We start from the raw sequence: 13475 nt of genomic DNA on the forward strand, positions 1-13475 counted from the left end.
CCATGGCTTCTTGGGGAAGCCATGCACTCTGCTTCCTAGTCCAAAAAAGGAGTCTCAGCTGAAGACCTGCTTTGATTTCTTCCTTCACAGCATCTGTTAAAGGTTGACTGAGGAGAGTAATCTAGAGGCCTTTGGGAGGATAAAACGGATACCTCCTCTTGAGAGCCTCCAGTTCAAAGAAACCCAAGGAATACTTTCAAATCCTAGAAGACTGTCTAGAAAAATCAAAATTGAATCAGCCATTAATTGAGCACATGTGCACCAACACCATGACCAGAAACATGAGAAACACACAGTAAGGGTCCTTGTTTCCTTCCCACAGTCCTCTTGGGAAGAGAAAAGTTACACAGATGAGATATTTTAACATGACTTTTTGCAAGGTCACTGAAATCAATTTTAACAAGATGAGAGTTTCTTTGGATACCGAAGACTGGCACATTTCACACCAATTGCGGGTCTCTTCTGGTGTGCCTTCCTGAACTGAAGAGGCTGGTGTCCTGACAGCAAGGTGGGCAGGAATCTCTTGATTCTTGGGTTCCAGATCTGTCTTGGGTGCCACTGAACAGATGCACCCAATCTGAAACCCAGAGAGAGACAATGAGCAAGGAGAGGCAGCAGCTACACGAGATCAGTCCTTCTTGCAGAGGGCAGAAGAGTGCTTGGTTCGGTGGGGATCGCCCTGAGGGAGGGTAGCACTGGATCCTACGGGCGCTGAAAGGAAGGCAACGGTGATAGCAGGATCTGGGCCAGAACAGGAGATATTGTGGTTGGGGGTTTCTGCTGTTCCTCCCCCAGCCTGGGTCCCTGGTGTGCACGGCGGGTCTATACACCCCCTCACACAATTCAGGAAATCCATCTCTGCCGGAGCAGATTCTGTTGTCAGCAACTGAGAACCTTGGCCGACAAAGAAAAAGCAAAGACCACAGAAAAGATCTCTTAAGGGTTCTAAGGGGAAATCAAGGCTGCCATTCCTTCCTCTCTCCGCTTAATCAAACACGTTTCCATACCTGTATTCGTTGGCTTACCCGAGACAGGTATGAGTTCACATCTCAGTCTCCAGCACTTCGAGGGCAGAGTTGATTTCATATTCATTGACACATCCTCAGAGCCTACCTCACTGTGTTTGCAACTTGCCCTCAACAAACTAATTGTTGGATAAATAAATCAAAGCCCTTGGTGCTTAGTACGGGTGACAGTCCCTGTGGCAGACAAAGTATGAGAACTAGGTCAATCTCAGGGCTGAACTTGAAGAATTTTTGCTGTATTTAAGCAGCAGGGGCCCTTTTAATTCTATCAATGTCACAGAATCAAGAAATTCAGGTTTATTTATTTTGTAATAAATTTATTTTATTTATTTATTTTTGGCTGTGTTGGGTCTTCGTTGCTGTGCATGGGCTTTCTCTAGTTGCAGCAAGGGGTGGGCTACTCTTTGTTGCGGTGTGCAGGCTTCTCATCGCGGTGGCTTCTCTTGTTTCGGAGCACGGGCTCTAGGCACACGGGCTTCAGGAGTTGTGGCACGTGGGCTCAGTAGTTGTGGCTCGTGGGCTCTAGGGCGCAGGCTCAGTAGTTGTGGCGCACAGGCTTCATTAGTTGTGGCACACGGGCTCTAGAGCACAGGCTCAGTAGTTGCGGTGCACGGGCTCCAGTAGTTGTGGCACATGGGCTCAGTAGTTGTGGCTCGTGGGCTCTAGGGCGCAGGCTCAGTAGTTGTGGTGCACAGGCTTCATTAGTTCTGGCACACAGGCTCTAGAGCACAGGCTCAGTAGTTGTGGCGCACGGGCTTAGTTGCTCCACAGCATGTGGGATCTTCCCAGACCAGGGCTCAAACCCGTGTCCCCTGCATTGGCAGGCAGATTCTTAACCACTGTGCCACCAGGGAAGTCCCAGAATTCAGATTTAAATGTCCACCTGTTGTTTTGATTCTGTTCTATAACAGTGTTTCCCAAACAGCATGTCCTGGAGAGATTTCATCTTCCCAGGTAACTAAATCACATCCTTCTCACTGAATTTCTAAATGCATTTTCATTTTCCCTCATAACCTTGAAGCTGCAGGCTCTTTACCTCCACATTATCTGTTGACCGGAGTCCTCTTCACATAGCATCCCCAGGAGCACCCACTGTAAGCAATTCTGCATCTCCCCACTGGCCACAGCCTGTATGACCTCACCCGCTCCAACTGCACAGCCTTCAAGAGGCAAAGCATCGCAGGGCCCTGGACCACACTTGGAGGAAAACAGCTTCGGGGCCTTAGAAGCCACATCTTCGATGTGACTCTCTCCATGACACATTTTGAATACTTTTCGGGGCCACCAAGGCACTCAGCAAAGATTGTGGGGTACAGCAGACACCCACAGTGCCATCGCTAAGGGCATCAAGGTTCAACAAAACAGATGCTTTCACGTATCGCTAACACCTGTACAAAAAGGTAAGCCTGTCTGGAAAAGAGCTTGTCAACAAAAGCTCTACCCATACCCTTTGACCTGCCTGGTAATTAAATAACTGCGACTCTCTTTAAGAAAGTAACTCAAAGCAAAAATTATGCACAAAGATAATTATTTCCTCATCATAGCAGAAAACTATAAATTATATAATTGTGCAACAAGAGCTGAAAATTTTCAGCTATGGCGCAGACATTAAAAATATATCCCTGATACATTTTTAAAACATGAGGAAATGCTTATATAAACATATGAACTCAAAAAAGTCAAAAACCAATTATGTGTCCCAGAGACAGTGTGAACACAACTGCTTTAAAAATTCATAGAAAAACAACTAGAATGAAAGACATCAAACTGTTGAGGCAGTCATCTTCGGGTAGTGAGATTATTTATTTTTACCTCTCCCTCATGTCAGGATTACTTTGAAGTAGCTTACAAAAAATAAATGCACTGGGATAGAAAAAGTAAGCAAGGAAGCAGACAAGAGAGACAGAATAAGGAAAATAAAATAAAGCCAAGGATGAAGCTGAGTCACAAGATGTGTCTCTTAAATTCCTAGACTTATAAATAGCAAAGTTGGCTCAGAGACTCCTAGGAGTTCAAGCGAAGACAGACACTTGGAAATTCACTTAGAAAATTCACGGTGTTCATAGGATAAAGTGTAAACTATTTCTCAGGATAAACACAGCTTTTTTTTTTTTTTTCCTGGTACTAGGGCCTGAGAAGTATTTCTTAGAAAAGGAACTTGGGAAAGAAACAGGTTTTTTTTTGTTTGTTTTTTAAATTTTATTTATTTTTTATACAGCAGGTTCTTATTATATTTATACAGCAGTTATCTATTTTATACATATTAGTGTATATATGTCAATCAAAATCTCCCAATTCATCTGATAAAGTCCTTAAGTATCCCTCCACTCTGTCTTTGCACACGTCCCTCTCAAGCTCCTGGCTGCTGTCCTTCCCCAGCTGGCATTTACCGCCCCAAGTTCAGCAGGCTGCACTATCCACTTATCTCAAGTGTTAGACTGTTCTAACTTCAGACCTTTCCCAGAGCAATTCTGCCACACAGCATCCTTGCTCTCCTGTGAAGCTGCTCCTCTAAGGAAAGAGCATCCCATCTGTTGTCACAGCCAGTCTCTGATACAGACGTCCACCGTGGAGGGGCTGGGACGGGGTCCTGGGACGAGAGCCTGCAGACCGTGCTCAAGGTCGACACCAGCCATCAGACACCATCAGGCACCCTCGAACCGCCAAGGCTCAGTGCCACCCAGGCGTGTTTGCCCAGGGTGTTGACAAGGGTGCTGGAGTGAATGCAAACTCGGTCCCCAGCTTCAGAGAGCAAGAAACACACGTGTCTTCCTTTTTATGGCATGGAACTTCGTTTCTATTTGGATTCCCCATTTCACCCAGTAACCAAACAATATCCCCCCGCCTCCAATTATTACAGAGATCACGTGTAAGTTCTGAAAGATTCAAAGTGCCCACGACAACCAGGAGGGTTCACTTCAACGACAGACTTTGTCACTGGTCCAAATGGCATCCGGTCTCCTGCGGTCAGTCCAGGCAGACCACAGAGATGCCTCCGTGATCTGGACCTCAAGGCCGCCTCAGGCTGATTGGGCTTCCTTCCGCCATGTCTGCTCCAGCTTCCTCAGCTGATCTGGAAAATATTCTGCCACTCTCAGCACCTTGCTGGAGCTCACTGCCCAGTCACTGCACACAAACATGCCTTCTGCTTTTTACAGCAGGTTCTCTTCCTCTATGAATCTCCAAATATATTTAGAAAACCTAACTTATATTGCTCTAACTCATCCTTGGAGTGAAGTGACACAGAGCATCTCAAAAGCACTCTGGCATCTGAGCTAACCTCTAAATCCTCCTTCCCTCTCCCCCCGGTGAAAAACTATTTACTGAGGTGAAAAAGGAGAGGGTGTGCCAAGAAAACACATGCCCATGAACATATGTTTTTCCAAATCTTTTGTCTTTTGCTGGAAATCTAAAGTCAGGAACCTGGCTTTTCTGTCCTGGGCTTTCTGCTGTAGCAAGAGGTAGTGGTTGCCATGTTTCACCTGCTAAAGAGATGAGACTTAAAGGCTGATGAGGATTAAGGGCAGGCAGAGAATTGGCGACATCAACATCGGTTTTGATATCAAAATCTTTTCCTGCCACAACGTCCTAAGAGATTGTGTCCAGAACCTTGAGAACCTCAGTGAGTTATATTATAACTTAAGCATCTCCCCACCTACCAACATGGCTTTCCCGACCAAACACACAAACAAAAACAACAACAAAAGTGAAGTCTGACTGCCACCTTCTTTACTTAGTGAGTCTGCTCAGCGATTCTCCCATAAACATAAAAAGATACTATTTTTCACATGAGGAAAATAACCAATGTCGCTAACGGCTAAAAACTCTTTGTGACTGCCTGTCTTTTCAAATGTATATCGAAATCTCATTTCTAGGCTTTAGTTCAGAGAAAGAGAGAGAGAAAAGTTTTTATTCCCTTTCAACTGTTTCAAATATATTTCTTAACCTTGGTTACTGCTGTCCTGTTATGACAATATGTACTTAATCTCTTTTTGAATATATGTCACAAATCTTTTTACTTCAACTTCAAGGGCCTTCCTCCCCTATAGATTCTTTTTTTTTTTTATTTATGGCTGTGTTGGGTCTTCGTGTCTGTGCGAGGGCTTTCTCTAGTTGTGGCAAGCGGGGGCCACTCTTCATCGCGGTGTGCGGGCCTCTCACTGTCGCGGCCTCTCTTGTTGCGGAGCACAGGCTCCAGACGCGCAGGCTCAGTAATTGTGGCTCACGGGCCCAGCTGCTCCGCGGCATGTGGGATCTTCCCAGACCAGGGCTCGAACCCATGTCCCCTGCATTGGCAGGCAGATTCTCAACCACTGCGCCTCCAGGGAAGCCCCCCCCTATAGATTCTTAATTTCTGGAAGTTGATGGGACAGACATCTTGGGTGATAGGTCTGTATAAAAGGGACCCTTTGAACCCTCCTACACTGTTGGTGGGAATGTAAGCTGGTGCAGCCACTATGAAAAACAGTGTGGAGGTTCCTCAGAAAAATAAAAATAGAATTACCATATAACCCAGCCATTCCACTCCTGGGCATATACCTGGACAAAACTATAATTCAAAAAGATACATGCACCCCTGTGTTCATTGTAGCACTATTCACGATAGCCAAGACATGGAAACAACCTAAATGTCCATCGACAGATGAACAGATAAAGAAGATGTGGTACATATATACAATGGAATATTACTCAGCCATAAAAAAGAATGAAATAATGCCATTTGCAGTAACGTGGATGCAACTAGAGATTATCATACTAAGTGAAGTAAGTCAGAAAAAGAAAGACAAATACCATATGATATCACTTATATGTGGAATCTAAAATATGGCACAAATGAAGCTATCTATGAAACAGAAACAGACTCACAGACAGAGAGAACAGAATTGTGGTTGCCAAGGGGGAGGGGGGAGGGATAAATTAGGAACTTGGGGTTAGCAGATACAAACTACTACATATAAAATAGATAAACAACAAGGTCTCACTACTGTATAGCACAGGGAACTATATTCAGTATCCTGGGATAAACCATAATGGAAAAGAATATAAAATAAAGAATGTCTATATGTGTATAACTGAGTCACTTTGCTGTACAGCAGAGATCGGCATAACATTGTAAACCAACCATACTTCAATTAAAAAAATAATAAAATTTTTAAAAAATCAGTACTCTGACACTTAAAACATTAATAAAATCTAAAAAGAAGCCAAATCTTGAAAAAAAATAAATTAAAAAGTTGACCAAAAAAATTAATTAAAAAAATAAATAAAAAGGACCCTTAAAACTGACATTTAAGTGAAAACGACCCTGGCTTCAGGTTGTTGGGTGATCCTCTTAATTCTTCCTAGATTTTTTTTTTAAAGTAGATTTTAAAAAATAAATGACGAAGTGATACAGGAATATCCTGAGTCTTTGGTCTCATGTCACGACAAATCCACGCTGGATTCCTGTGATCACCACTCACTTCTGCTAGCACCTTCACAATATTCTCCCCGTAATTCATTCAAGCTTGTTGTCGGGCATCAAAAGTCAAACTCACCAATCCATATGTTCACAGAACCCAACATTCTCCTTTTGGAAACAGGAAAAATATTTGTCTGCCTTCATGCTACATGCTTCTTCTTCGTTCTTTACAATTTTACTAAAAAACTACCCAGACTTTTAGTCCTGGTGAAACAGAGGTCACGGCAGTCTCCCCTCCCCCAGGGCCCACGCATGTTAGCGAAGCGGATGAATGATGGGATGCTGGGATTCAGAGAGCACAGCCGAAGGCTCTTCAGCATCCTGGCCTAGGAGACAACCACACAATTTCACATCATCAGATCATCCCCTCCACCTCTGTAACAGCCTTGGGATTAAAATCCATGTTTTAGTTCCTTTTAGGTATCATTCCCGATTGCTGCTGGGAAAATGAAGGCTGAGAAAATTAAGAAACAGGGCATTCACTTATTCATTCCTTCAACAAACAATGAGCCACATCCAAGGCTCAGAGCTGAAACTCCACGGAAACCCCTCTGCACTCAAACTTCAGCACGTCAGGCCCCACGTGTAATTTTTGCCTGACAAATGGATTCATTTTTAGTTATTATACATAATCACGAGCAGAATGTAAAACAGTTAACGGTGTGGGCTGAGGCATCAGAATTCAGACTGTGACACTTTAGTTGTAAGAGCTTGGACAAGCTACTTCTCTGAGTTTCCATTTCTGTATCTATAAAATGGGGTGAATAAAATCTAACCCATTGGGTTTATCTGCAAATTCACAAAAAACATTTTCAGCAATCACTCAGTGCAGTGCCTGGCATACAATTTTAAATTACTTTAAAGTTCGCTGTTATTATTATCGACAAAAGTATTTCCTGCAACACTTTGAACTACTGGGGGGGGGGGGAACACAGCATCAAACCATTTTACTGCTGTGCAAAGTTTCTTTCAGCAATAGTCTACAGTCTTAAGGATACTTAAAAATTTATTGAGCCCTTGCAGGGTCCAAAGTACTAAACTCAATACTGAAGAGAAATCAAAGGGAGAAAAATACACAGAGGCCGCCTCTAGAGGTACTTAAAATTTAGGAGAGGAGACAGAAAATGGTTTTAGAATGTGTCACCCCCGTAGAAGGTTGAAAAGTGCCTCCCCACCCTCACCAAAAGATATCTGCGTCCAAATCCCTTGAACCTGTGAATGTCACCTTATTTGGGGGAAGAGAGGGGGAGAGGAGTCTTTGCAGGTGTGATTAACGTAAGACGGGAGATGATCCGGATTATTCCAGTGGTCCCTAAATGCAACCACGTGAATCCTTACATAAGAGGGAGGCGACGGGAGGTTTTAGACACAGAAGAGAAGGAGGCATGAGGACAGACCCAAGAGAGACGGGAAGACACTAGCTTGAAGTGATGTTGCCAGAAGGCAAAGACCGCCGGCAACCATGAGGCGCTGGCACGATTCTCCCCTAAAACTCTCCTGCCAACACCTTGATTTGCGCCCAGGGACACTGATTTTGGAGTACTGGCCTCCAGAACTACGTGAGAATGAAGTTCTGCTGTTTTAAGTCACCATGTTTGCGGTCATGTGTTAAGGCAGCCACAGGAAATTTACAGACCCTCTGATTAAAATCCATCCGTACCCTCCTTCTACTCCTCAGCAGTGCCTGGGAAGGGGCGACCACAGAATTCATCCCCCGCCTGGACCATTCTGAGAGTGAAAGAGGCTGCTATTACTAGCCTCACCAGGATGCCATGGGCAACTGGTGCTGGTCCAGGTGAAACAGGACGTGCCACGGATATCCCCACACCCTACCTGACCGCTGCCCATCTCTAGTTCACTTCCCACCCTATCCTTTCATGCAGTACCACAAGCTCCACGGCTCTCTCTCCCGGCCACACTGGCCCTCTGGAGTCCCCGTACGTGCCTGCACCCTCCCACTCACATGCCCCCTCCCTGTAAACACCAACCCATCCCTCAGAGGCTCTAAGTCCAATGCCAGCACACCTGCACTCAGAGATGCTTGCCCTGTCCCTCTAGCACATCGCAGTTGAAAGTCTACATTCCTTTACATAACATTTTTATACAATGTATAATTACATTTTTATGTAATTAACATCTTTCTCTATCTCCTCTATAAACTGCCAGTTTCGGCAGAACAGTAGCCGTATCTGTGTGGGTTTTTCTCACTACTGTAATCCTATGGCCAGCATGGCGTGGGGTATACAGTTGGTGCTCCAAAAGCAGTTACTGCGATAAAATAAGGAAGGAGAGGGGACCAAGAAAACCAGGAGAGGAAAGGAAGAGGGAACTGAACACCGAACTGGTGGGTTTTGAGCCCATGACTTAAAACCGTGGACGGCGTGTGCACTTTATAAGCTAGAGGAATGACTGGCAGTGAAGTATCCTGAATCGAGCGACACTTTAGTACCTTCCTAACCCTGTTTCCTCAGAACACCGGCAAACAGTTCTTGCAGAATTCCATGCTCACTCAAAGCCTGTGGCCTTTAGTATTTGTTGAATCATTAAATTTTATGGACTTATGGATGAAGGGATGGATGGATGGATGGATACATAAATGAAGAGATGGATGGATGGACGCATGGAAGGAGACATGGATGGCTAAAGACTGGTTGAATAAATGGGTGAATGGATAAATGGATAAATGAATTTAAAATATAGGGTAGTATAAGCTTCTGCAATAGGGTATTTTTGGAGTTTTTGTTTTGTTTTTCATTTTTTCTTGGCTTTCAGAGTTAAACTAAATTAAACAGATCTTAATACTTAGAATTCTAAATTCCTATGCCTATAAATATTTTTTATAAGATCATATTCAGTACCTAACTTTTTAATTCAAGAGAAATGAAACTTCTTGGTCTCCCCATTTCCTCTCCTTTTAATTTTGACAGTGTTTAAATGTAAGCAATAAAGTTCAGTCTGTCTCTCTCTCTGTGTCTCTGTCCCTGTCCCTGTCTTTCTCTCCCTCCCTATCTCTCTCTCTCTCTCTCTCACACACACACACACACACACACACACACACACACTCACACACCCCAACGCGCTCCCTCCTGGATACTTCTTCCTCCCCTGAGAGCCCGGACAAGGTGTCACTGTAAACCAAAGCTCCTTCCAGGCCAGAGCTGTGGGAGGATATTTCCCAAATAAGAGGTGATGCTCAGCCACCCAGACGCTTCACTTCTGACCTAAGAGGGAAGCTATCAAGGTGGAAACACTCTGCGCGAAGGTGCCCTCACAAAGCCACTGCCCAGGAGGCTGGCTGCACTCTGCCACGGGATGCAGGCAGAGCACGTGCCCAACACGGCCCAGGGACGGGGGTCCACCACCGCAGTAGCTCCTCTGCCGGGATCCCAGACCTCTGAGTGTCTGCTTCTCAAAGGCATTTGCAAGAGAACATAACTCTGGGGGATGCAGGTCAGGGTCATCACAAGCAGCCTACATGGTGCCACCTTCCTGACTTTGTATTGAAAACCTGCCTGGCTCTTTGCCCATCTCTAAGTCTCATTAATTTGTCTTTGGGCCCCTTTACTTTCCATGCCCTGCCCCCCACCCCCATGAAGCGAAGAGCAACATGTTAAAACACATCGGCAAGCTGGCACAGCTGTAATCTGCATCAGGTTCCCCAGGAAGACTAGACTCTAAACATAAAACACAAACTCTCTGACAACTTAATATAAGGCTGCTCTCCAGGAAAGGCTGGGACTGCACAACAGTGCTGGTAAAAACTTTTTGTTTCATAATAGAGTTCCCAGGTCCCAAGGGATAGAACTGCAAGCGATGAAACTATTTCTATTTGATTTGCAAGAGATCTATGAGGTTGCTCTATGACCAATCACTTCCTGCTCATAAAATTTAAACATATGGGTTCAGAGACGTTAGCCTGGTAATGAAAATGTGCACATCTGTTCCTTCAAGTCTTCATCTTTGGAAAGAACTAAGGCAATGCAGTAAATATAAAAATATGCTGAAACACATATTTAATATTTGGTAATAATCTCCATCTTTCCACCAGACCCAGACAAATTAGGCACTTTGGATGGTGTGTGTCTATGCATATGTTTCCTTCCAGTTAAAATTCTCTTAAATATAGTCCATCTTGGGTTTCAAGCTTTTTTAGAACTTTCAGGTAGTCGGAGGATCTGAGAGGGGAAAATGATGTGAACATATGGGAAAAAGAACTGAATGGTCCATGTGTTTAGAATTCATATCTGCACCAGGACATTTTCTACAACTGGAAGGTTTCAGGGCTGTGAAACTCAAACTATGTCATAGGCTGGGCTTACAGCATCCTTCCACAAGCCGAGACCTCCACATCAGAGTTCCTCATGTTAAGGACATTTTCAGTGTCTCCACTTGAAAAGTTCCAAACTATCAGGGGAAATACGGTTCTCTTCAACCCTGCTCAGACTAATAAAGAAATCAGTAACAGAACTATATGTGTGTACCTAACCGAGGAAACATAATAGTTAGGTCATATTTACAAAGCTATTCTGTACCTTAATAAAACCTTGTTATTGCGGCATAAAAACAGAGAAGTCTATTCCTATTATCAAATCAAGTGGCAACCAATTAGAAACATGCCTCGTAGCTATAGGCAAGTCTGCTGGGCTGGTGCTGCTGTGGATCTGGGGTTTTTTAACCTCACATCTGCCTGGGGTGGATTCACTGAATTCATCGAGCTTTTCTTCCGTTTCTCGTGCACATCACAAATCCCCGAGGCACTGGTCCTCAGAATTGCTCTAACTCATAATTAGGAGACATGAGCCCATTATGACCGCACTTGAAAAGACAGCCAAGCAGGGTGGGCATAGGTCACCCTCTTCCTACATCACACCAGCACAAAAGCCGGCTATTGTCAGATCTAAAGCAATGTAACCTCACTGATGCCTGAAGAGCTCAGAGAACAGAAAATTCCTAGAATTAAAAAGGCTCTGTGCATGATAATCGGCTTTGAAGTTTCTGAGATAGATCTCATCTCGAAAATCTTCTCAGGAAAAAACAGCTCTGTTTACAGGGATTTGGGGACACACATGGGAGACTGCTAAGATGCTCTGCTTTGCTCCTTATACATTTCTCTGTAGGAAAGAGGCCCCTATGGGGCCCACACAAATAAAGAGACCTGATCAGTAAGGAGAAAAAATGGCTGGTCCTTTCTACAACCTCCGGTGTGAATCGAATAATTTCCCTTCAAGGAATTCGTGTCCTGAGCTTCCAAACTTGCTGTGCCAATGACAGACTGGGATGGAGACAGATGAGGAGGCAAGCAGATGCGGAATCCCCGCCTTCCTCACAGCTGCAAGTTAGGGGCTCTGCTGGGATAACGCAGGTGACAAGCAGGGTTTAAACTCCGCGTCCAACCTGCACGGATGCTGCCACCGGACAAACAGCCACAGAAGGCCAAGGGAGAGAGAAGCCTCTCTTAGAGAAACGCAGGGCCACCTCTCCGGAGCTAGCCCCATGCCACAGGCACCGGAGCCCACGATGCACGCGACAGCACTCCCATACAGAGGCGTGCTCCGGCATGATTTCCTCACGGGTCCGTGCCAGTAGGAAAAGTCAAGCCCAAATTCCAGAACCTTTCCAGGAGATCACTTCAGTCCCTTCCTCTGACATCTTGCTCAGCCCTCCCAGTGCCCACCTCTCCTTTCAAGGTTCTCCACGGCCCCCTCCCAGAGTGGAACACGCGGTCGGGTGAACGAGGCTATTTTTCCGCCCCTGGCGGTCTCACTCAGGGCCTCCAGCCCCAGTCTTTCCAGGGAGGCACCTGCTGCAAAGGGGCAGCGGGAGGACCTCGGCCGCCGCACGCGCGCGCGTGTACACGCACAAACGCACACCCACACCCACTCTGCCGGCCGCCCCCATCCATGCACGCCCTCCCACACACTCACTCCCAGCAAAGTTCGTCCCGGGGCCCCAGGCGGCGGCGGCGGCGGCGGCGGCGTCCCCTTACCTTTGGAGAAGAGGGCGGCCAGGCTGACGAGCACGGGGGACCAATGGTGCCACAGCGTTCCCATCGTAGACGCGCACATCCCGGAGACCCGGAGCGCAGACCTGCGGCTCCCCGGCGCCGTCTGGACGGTGAAGACACAGTCGCCAAGCGCTCGGAGGGCCGCAGCGGGGCGGGAGGGCGAGGGAACGCCGGGCTAGGGGCGCGAGCGGCCGCGGCGCCCTGCGTCCTCCTCCCGCCCGTCCATGGCCTGTGGGAGGCGGCACCGCGCGCCGCTCCGGAGTTGCTCTCCCGAGTCCAGCGCGCGCGCAGGCAAACCCCACCTCCCTTTCACCCCCACCAGGATATTTTTACTTTCATCCACGCGGATTTGTTCCTTTCCGTTTACCCAGCGAGGACTGGCCCCCAGGTGGCCCCCAAAGGGCGCCTCCGGGAGCGCGGGGACGCGGGGCGGGCGGCTCCGGGTGGGCTAGCGGGCGACGGCGGGGCGGCGGGGCGGCGGCGTCCGGGGCGGAGGCGGCGCGGGGACCTCCGGCCGGGTGGCCGGGCGCCCGGAGCGGCGCGGAGCGCCCGGGCGCACAGCCCCCATCCCGCCCGGCCGCGCGCCGGGGCGCGCGCCGGCGCCCAAAGTTTGGCGGGGCGCAGCCGCTGCCCGCGCCGCCCACTCCGGCCCGGCCCCGGCCCCGGCCCCGGCCCCGGCTCTGGCTCGAGGGGCCCTAGGCGCGCGGCGCGCACGGCCGGCTCCGGGGATGCAGGGCTGCCCCTGGCGCCGGAGGGAGGCGCGCCACCCGCGCGCGGAGGAGGACCCGCAGGCCCGGGGACCTCGCCGCCCGCGCGCCGCCCGCGCTCCGCCGAGCCTGCCTCCCGCACGGACGCGCGCGCCACGGAGCCTCGTGCGGGCTAGGGGGTCTGCCTTAAAAATTAGTCTTTTTTAAAGAGGCCCCACCCTTTCGGAGTGACAGCCGCGAGCCCCAATCCGCACAGCCAATCCCTCCTCCCCGGGTCT

At 47.7% G+C, this 13475-nt stretch overlaps 1 protein-coding gene across 1 annotated transcript in view; it reads right to left on the bottom strand.

Moving 5' to 3' along the window:
• Positions 1-12627, bottom strand: part of TMEM132D (transmembrane protein 132D) — a 691888-nt gene extending 679261 nt beyond the window's left edge. Inside the window, exon 1 of the mRNA XM_061169949.1 lies at positions 12473-12627. Coding sequence (XP_061025932.1) covers positions 12473-12551 — 79 coding nt within the window. The 5' untranslated portion in view covers positions 12552-12627. The remainder of the gene's footprint in view (positions 1-12472) is intronic.
• Positions 12628-13475: the final 848 nt, after the last annotated feature.

This window comes from Eubalaena glacialis, chromosome 15 (genome assembly GCF_028564815.1).
Source record: "Eubalaena glacialis isolate mEubGla1 chromosome 15, mEubGla1.1.hap2.+ XY, whole genome shotgun sequence".
NCBI lineage: Eukaryota > Metazoa > Chordata > Mammalia > Artiodactyla > Balaenidae > Eubalaena > Eubalaena glacialis.